Below are 7,124 nucleotides of genomic sequence, written 5' to 3'. Positions count from 1 at the left end.
GATCATGCGATTCTTATCACTGATGCTAATGGGAGGGAAACAAGAGAGAGTTCACACTTTATTACATGTTTTGGCATTGATTAGGCCATCGACAAACAAAGATGACCGATTTTTTATTCTTTTTAGTGTCTACCATGGTTGTATTTTTTTTAACTGGTTACTAGGTCACCAATTTACCAGGATGATAATAGAAAAAGTCAAATCTTTAATTATGGTCAAAATGTATCGACGGCTAAGCGCTCAAATGGATATGGAATTGCATGATCTGCTCTTGCTTCGGCCGTTTTTGCTAATGGGCGAGCCATCCAACTAAAGTTTGCTCCCAATTTTCTTTCCAAAACCAAGGTAAATTCTCCGTTTCTCTCAGATTAACTGAGAAAATGAAATTGGGTAAGAGATTACTGCATTCAACAGCAATCTCCAATTATTCTTCTGGTTCAGGAGGTTATAAAAGAGTAGTAGTAAGACGACTTGAGCAATTTGTGAAATATGACTGTAAATCTGGTAAAATTAGGAATCTTGATGATGGTTTGAGATATTTTGATATATTGATTTTGGAAAGGCCATTACCATCTGTTAGTACATTTAATCATATGTTGGGTTCTTTATCCAAAATCAGTTGCTATTCAGATGTGATTATGTTGTATAAGAAGATGAATTTGGTTGGGGTGCAACCCGATATCTATACATTGAGCATTTTGATTAATTGTTGTTGTCAATTAGGAAAGGTTGATCATGGGTTTTGTATGCTGGGAGAGATTATAAAGAGAGGTTATCATCCTGATACTGTCACTTTTACTATACTGATCAAGGGATTGTGTCTTCAAGAAAAGATCGATTTTGCATTCAATGTGTTTGCTAAAATGACTGATATGGGTAATCAACTTGATGCTATTACCTGTAATACTCTTATACGTGGGCTTTGCAGAGCTGATAAAGTTGGTCAGGCTCTTCAGCTAAAAAACAAGATGGTGAAATGGAACTGCAGCCCTACAGTTGTTTCATATACTGCGATTATAGACGCACTTTGTAAAGGAGGATCAGTCGATGACGCTTTAATTCTCTTCTCTGAAATGCTTAGAGATTTGAATGTTGTACCCGATGTAGTTGTTTACAGTTCTTTGATCAACGGACTTTGCAGTTCAGGCAGGTTGAATGAGGCAAAGAGACTCCTTGACGAGATGGTTAGTAGAGGAATTTCAGGAAATGTAACGACATATAGTTGTATCATTCATGGCCACTGCAAACATGGTCGATGGGAAGAAGGAAGAAGATATCTTTATGAAATGATGGATCGAGGGATTTCACCAGATTCTGTAACTTTTGGTATACTAATTGATTCACGTTGTAAAGATGGGATGATGGAAGATGCTTGGGGGTTATTTGAATTGATGGATAAGATAAACATGAAACGCAGTCAGATAACTTACAATTCAATGATGGACGGTCTTTGTTTGGCAGGTCGACTGCAAGAGGCGGTAAATCTGTTTGACTCGATGGTGCATAGGGGCCTTGAGCCAAATGAGGTCAACTACAATGTGTTAATCAATGGGTATTGCAAGAATCATAAGTTAGATGAAGCTATGCAGCTATTCAAAAAAATGAAACAAAATGGATTGCGACCTACAGTAGTTACATACAACATATTATTTGCAGGTCTATACGGACATGGAAGAGTTGGGACAGCAGAAAGTTTGTTTAATGAGATGCAATCTTTTGGTCAATCTCTAAATGAAGTTACATACGCTACCATGTTGAATGGTCTTTGTAAGAATGGAAATTTGGAGAAGGCAATAGAATTGTTTGAATCCATGCAGGGTACTGATATCTTAGCTAATATTAAAATGTACAATATTCTTATTCATGGTTTGTGTCAGGTTGGCCGGTTCGAAGATGCAAGAAGGATGTTTATTGAGATCCCAAGCAAAGGATTGGCACCTGATGTAGTAACATATAATACAATGATCACAGGCCTCTTCTGTAACAAGATGTTAGTGGAGGCTAACGCATTACTCATCGAAATGGAAGAGAAGGGTTGTGTACCAAATGCTAGATTATACTGTACCATTATTAATGATTTTCTTGAAGGAGAAGAGATGGCCAAGGCAATGGAATTTCTTCGCAGGATGCTAGAAAGAAAACTTTCACCTTGTGATTCTGTTATTGCTTCGTTAGTAAACAATCTTCCCATAGATGAGTTGAAAAATCTCTAGTTCTTCTTTTTTTCGTGGAACATCGTTATTTGAGGGAATGACGAAAATCTATCAAGTGCACATATTTTCCCTATTAAATGGTTTCTTTACTTACCTGCAAATAATATCTCAACAGATTTTCAGAGTTTTTTGCCTGTCAATTAGTAACCTTCTGTATTATATCCGGCATCTCTTGTATGAAATTTACCTCATAGTGTTGTTACTCTTTGCATGTGTTTCTATATGTAACTCAATATTTGTCTGTGGTTTTTTAATTCTTCTTTATACAGGTGAGGTTTGCATAGTGGTTGAGGCAAAAAACGCACTAGAAAAGGTTGAAGCTCCGAAAAAGGTTTTTTAATTTCCTCACCTTTAATTTATTCCTGGATTCTTCCCTTGTAACAATGTTATACTTGGGAAACATCTGTTTCCTTTTCGAAGCTTATGGCAGCTAAATATGTCTTTCGTAAGATTCATTTTCAGTTCATTTTTCTAAATCTCTGTTCCATCTTATGTTTTCCACCCCAGTTAGGTGCAAGGCAGGAGCCACTGCGGGACGCCACGAAGTATACTGCTGCTGATGTTTGCATTGTGAGGTGATTGCTTTTCCTTCTGGACTTGCCATTTAATGAATCATTATAGAACAACATTCTGATACCTCAGAAAAGCTCTGAATCTATTATTGCATGGAACAATCCCCCCATACTAGAATATGATATCTTTTACATGAATGTGATATATGTGTAGCATTTTTGAGGGTGCACCGCAATCAACAGGTAAGTTTCAATTTAAAGTAGCTCAAACAATCATATTTGAAGTTCCCTAGCAGCTTTTAGCTTCTTGAGGGGGAAAAAAAAGGAAGAAAAAAAAAAGAAGACTGTACTGTTAGCACTTAAGCTTTTGACCAGGCATGTTATACGGACTTGTCACCAGGTAAATTGTCCCACTTTTAACAGGATAACTTTTGCAACCGAAGAATGTGCGTGTTTTCCCATTTTCTTGCTTGTAAATCTTGTCTCTATAAAAACCAATAGGCTGCATCTGCATTCCAAATGCTCTATTCTTCTAAATACTTGTGCATTTTCTGTGATGAGTAGCTGCTTTGATGAGGTTTTGGGGGATCATTTTAGGGGAAAGCTTCATTTTGGTTAAGAATGGGTTCATCATTGGGAAATGAAGAGCTGAAGTCATGCCTATTAAAAGTATCGAGTATCTATTTGTTCACTTGAGCTGGTATCTTGATGTATTGTTGCGATAAAGTCAAAAAGGGGCCATGATCTGTAGTATGTTGTTACTTAACTTACCTCTTACGTCCCCTGGCTCTTTTTTGTTAGAATTCTTTATGATTTCATACTGGGTCGTGCCAAGTTTTTTTAACATTCTTCGGTAAAAAGTCATTTGTATATTGGAAGGTGTTAAAGGGGTACTGTATTCTTCGAACAATGAACAATTGCAGGTGCACTATTTTTGTTAGTTTTCCTTGGTGCGAGGGATTAATAACCGTTGGAGTTCAAAAGTATTTCTGCATCTCTTTCTTGCGGAGTTGCGCAGGTCTGAGTTTAAATAATGTTTGCTTTTGCTGCATTTTAAGTTGGCATATTTGATGGTAATTCAATGGTGATCAATTTTTTTTTGCAGGAAGATGGAATTCAGATTCGGAAGGTATTAGATGGATCTTAAGATGATAGAAGGTAATCGTTGTTGACGTTAGTTGGTACTGGTTAAGTCACTGGAGTTACACGTCTGCTGCTTTTTATCCTCTCAACATTGTTTCCTTTGATACAAATCGAAAGAGCGAAGCATGGACCGCGACGGAAAACCATGCTGGGGTCGTGGTAGGGGGTTAGTAGGGATGATAGAGGTGATAACCGAGGTGGAGGAAGAGATTATGAACGTCGGAGCAGAGATCATGACCGGATCATAACAGGGAACGAGAGAGAGAATCCAAGTGTTCCCAGAATCATGATTCTAGGAGCCGCAGAAGATAATGATCACGGTCGAGGAAGCGTTTCCTCAAGGGATCATGGCCGCCACCAGGGTGCATTCGATCTTTCTTTCTCTCTGAGAAAATGAAGCTGGGTCTGAGATTACTGCATACATCTGCAGTCTCCAATTATTCTTCTGGTTCAGGAGGTTATGTTTAGAGTAACGCAGCTTGAGCAAATTGTGAGGGATGAGTGTAAGTCTGGAAAGATTAAGAAGCTTGATGATGGGTTGAAATACTTCGATAAGTTGATTTTGGAAAGGCCATTACCATCTAGTGGTACATTCTGTCATGTGTTGAGTTCTTTATCCAAAATCAGTTGCTATTCAGATGTGATAATGTTGTATAAGAAAATGAATTTGGTTGGGGTACAACTTGATCTGTATACATTGAGCATTTTGATTAATTGCTGTTGTCAATCAGGAAAGGTTGGTCATGGGTTTTGTTTGCTTGGAGAGATTATAAAGAGAGGTTATCATCCTGATACTGTCACTTTTACTACACTGATCAAAGGGTTGTGTTTTCAAGAAAAGATAGAACCTGCCTTTCAGTTGTTCGATAAAATGGCTCAGACAGATATTCAACCTAATACCGTTACGTGTAATACTCTTATACATGGGCTCTGTAAAACTGGTCAAGTGGGTCGTGCTCTTCAGCTGAAGAACAATATGATGAAATGGAACTGCAGACCTAGTGTTGTTTCATATTCTGCAATCATAGATGCACTTTGCAGAGGAGGATTAGTTGATGAAGCTTTAATTCTTTTCTCTGAAATGCTGAGAGATATGAATGTTGTGCCCAACGTAGTTGTTTACACTTCTTTGATCAATGGACTTTGCAATTCAGGCCGGTTGAATGAGGCAAAGAGACTTCTTAAAGATATGGCTAGTAGAGGAATCTCTGCGAATGTAACAACTTATAGTTGTATGATTCATGGTCATTGCTTACATGGTCATTGGGAAGAAGCAAGAAGATATTTTGATGAAATGATGGATCGTGGGATTTTACCGCATATTGTAACCTTTAGTATATTAATTGATTCACGTTGTAAAGATGGGATGATGGAAGATGCTTGGGGGTTATTTAAACTAATGCACCAGATGAACATAAAACCCAATCAGATAACTTATAATTCACTGATTGATGGTCTGTGTTTGACAGGTCGACTGCAAGAAGCGGTTAAACTGTTTGCCTTGATGGTGAATAGAGGCCTTGAGCCAGATCAGTTCAGCTACAATATGTTAATCAATGGGTATTGCAAGAATCGTAAGTTGGATGAAGCTATGAAGCTATTCAAGAAAATGAAACGGAGTGGACTGCAACCTGATACTGTTACTTACACTACACTGTTAGGGGGACTATACCGTGTTGGAAGAGTAAGGACAGCAGAAAGTTTGTTTAGTGAGATGCAATCTTTTGGTCAGTCTCCAAATGAAGTTACATACGCTACAATGATGAATGGTCTCTGCAAGAATGGAAAATTGGAGAAGGCAATAGAATTGTTTGAATCCATGGAGGGTATTGGTGTCTTAGCTGATATTGAAATGTACAGTATTCTTATTCATGGTTTATGTCAGGCTGGTAAGTTGGAAGGTGCTACAAAGCTGTTTATTGAGATCCCAAACAAAGAATTGGCACCTAATGTAGTAACATATACTACAATGATCAAAGGCCTCTTCTGTAACCAGATGTTACCGGATGCCAACGCATTAATCATCGAAATGGAAGACAAGGGTTGTTTGCCAAATGCTAGAACATATGATACCATCATCAACGGTTTTCTTAGAGCAAAGGAGCCTGGCAAGGCATTGCGATTTCTTCGCCAGATGCGTGAAAGAAATCTTTCACCAAGTGACCCCGTTAACTTTTTGTTAGTAAACACTCTCTCTGTTGACGAGTTAAAAGATATCTAGTTTCTTTCTTTCTTTTTTTATGGTCCCTTTTCTGAAATCAGAAAAACTTGGGGGTTGTAGATGTCCTTTATGAAAAACCATAGTGTGGTGTGAGCTTCACTTTCAGTTGAACTTGCATTTATGTATATAATGTCTTGTTCAGAAAACTTGGGAGGAATTCCAGGCTGCTGCAATGACTAGATATGTCGCGGAAAACCAAAAAAGAAAAATGAGACAGGAAATGTAGAATATCCAAAACTCAAAGAGAGTCATTAACATCCTTGATCACCATGCGTACAACAACAAAAATCTAGCTCCATAAGAAAATGTATGGTATCGAATTAAGAACAATCGAAACATTTACAAAAAAAGACTCTCATCAAGTGATGGTATGAAGAGAAAAGGGAGAAAAATCCATTTGAAAAACAGCACAGCAAGTACTACTAAATCTACTTTCTCAACCTCATCATCCTTATTTCCAACCCAATTGCAGTGGCAATAAGGATTAAAAGTGCAACTGCATATCCAGCAGTCCATCCTAACATATTTAGTGTCACATGCATGAGGGCCGGCCATGACTTCTCTTTAGCCTTATATATGCTGCACTATTTTCTAACAGGCTCAGATTCTAGACCTCATAAACATTTATATTGTTATATAGGCTTCTGTTGTGCTCCAAATTAGCAACCATATTAACACATGCAAATATATAAGAAGATCAACACATATTAAATACATGCAATGAAGAATATGGAAATAATATTAGTACATGCAAAGAATAATACGTGATTGAATACATGCAATGTAGAATATGAAAACAAAGATTAGTACATGCAAAGAATAATATTGATGTAATTAGTTTTAATTTCTTTGATTTATCTATAGGAATAAATTTAATTCTCTTGATGTAATTATAGTATTAGGATCTTCACTCATTCAGTGTATTTGTACAAGTATATATACAAAATAATGAAATTAATCTCAACACAGTTGTGTGAGATAGAAATCCCAAAACCCAATATTGCAACATGGTACTCTAGAGCTAGGTTAGTTTTT

At 37.2% G+C, this 7,124-nt stretch overlaps 2 protein-coding genes across 2 annotated transcripts; both read left to right on the top strand.

Moving 5' to 3' along the window:
- The first annotated feature begins 295 nt into the window (after window positions 1-295).
- LOC113280752 (putative pentatricopeptide repeat-containing protein At1g19290) lies at window positions 296-6,089 on the top strand. Its single transcript, XM_026529338.1, has 8 exons — window positions 296-2,197; window positions 2,329-2,387; window positions 2,483-2,544; window positions 2,721-2,788; window positions 2,940-2,968; window positions 3,605-3,648; window positions 3,831-3,854; window positions 4,299-6,089. Exons 1-8 carry the CDS (start codon window positions 381-383, stop codon window positions 6,087-6,089), a joined length of 3,894 nt encoding a protein of 1,297 aa, XP_026385123.1. The 5' UTR covers window positions 296-380.
- LOC113284590 lies at window positions 2,236-4,200 on the top strand. The gene is made up of 4 exons (XM_026534081.1): window positions 2,236-2,544; window positions 2,721-2,788; window positions 3,649-3,743; window positions 3,831-4,200. The coding sequence occupies exons 1-4, from the start codon at window positions 2,251-2,253 to the stop codon at window positions 3,875-3,877; spliced, it is 504 nt and encodes a 167-aa protein (XP_026389866.1). The 5' UTR covers window positions 2,236-2,250; the 3' UTR covers window positions 3,878-4,200.
- Window positions 6,090-7,124: the final 1,035 nt, after the last annotated feature.

This window comes from Papaver somniferum, chromosome 5 (assembly GCF_003573695.1).
Source record: "Papaver somniferum cultivar HN1 chromosome 5, ASM357369v1, whole genome shotgun sequence".
NCBI lineage: Eukaryota > Viridiplantae > Streptophyta > Magnoliopsida > Ranunculales > Papaveraceae > Papaver > Papaver somniferum.
The sequence above is the reverse complement of the archived record's forward strand: the minus strand, read 5'-3'. Positions and strand labels throughout refer to the sequence as shown.

Bases quoted from the DNA above. Each gene is read 5' to 3' on its own strand.
- LOC113280752 (XM_026529338.1), top strand. From the start codon at position 381: ATGAAATTGGGTAAGAGATTACTGCATTCAACAGCAATCTCCAATTAT. The intron at 2,198-2,328 runs GTTGAAAAATCT...ATATCTCAACAG, and splicing joins AACAATCTTCCCATAGATGA to ATTTTCAGAGTTTTTTGCCT. The intron at 2,545-2,720 runs GTTTTTTAATTT...TTTCCACCCCAG, and splicing joins AGGTTGAAGCTCCGAAAAAG to TTAGGTGCAAGGCAGGAGCC.
- LOC113284590 (XM_026534081.1), top strand. From the start codon at position 2,251: ATGACGAAAATCTATCAAGTGCACATATTTTCCCTATTAAATGGTTTC. The intron at 2,545-2,720 runs GTTTTTTAATTT...TTTCCACCCCAG, and splicing joins AGGTTGAAGCTCCGAAAAAG to TTAGGTGCAAGGCAGGAGCC. The intron at 2,789-3,648 runs GTGATTGCTTTT...GAACAATTGCAG, and splicing joins GCTGATGTTTGCATTGTGAG to GTGCACTATTTTTGTTAGTT.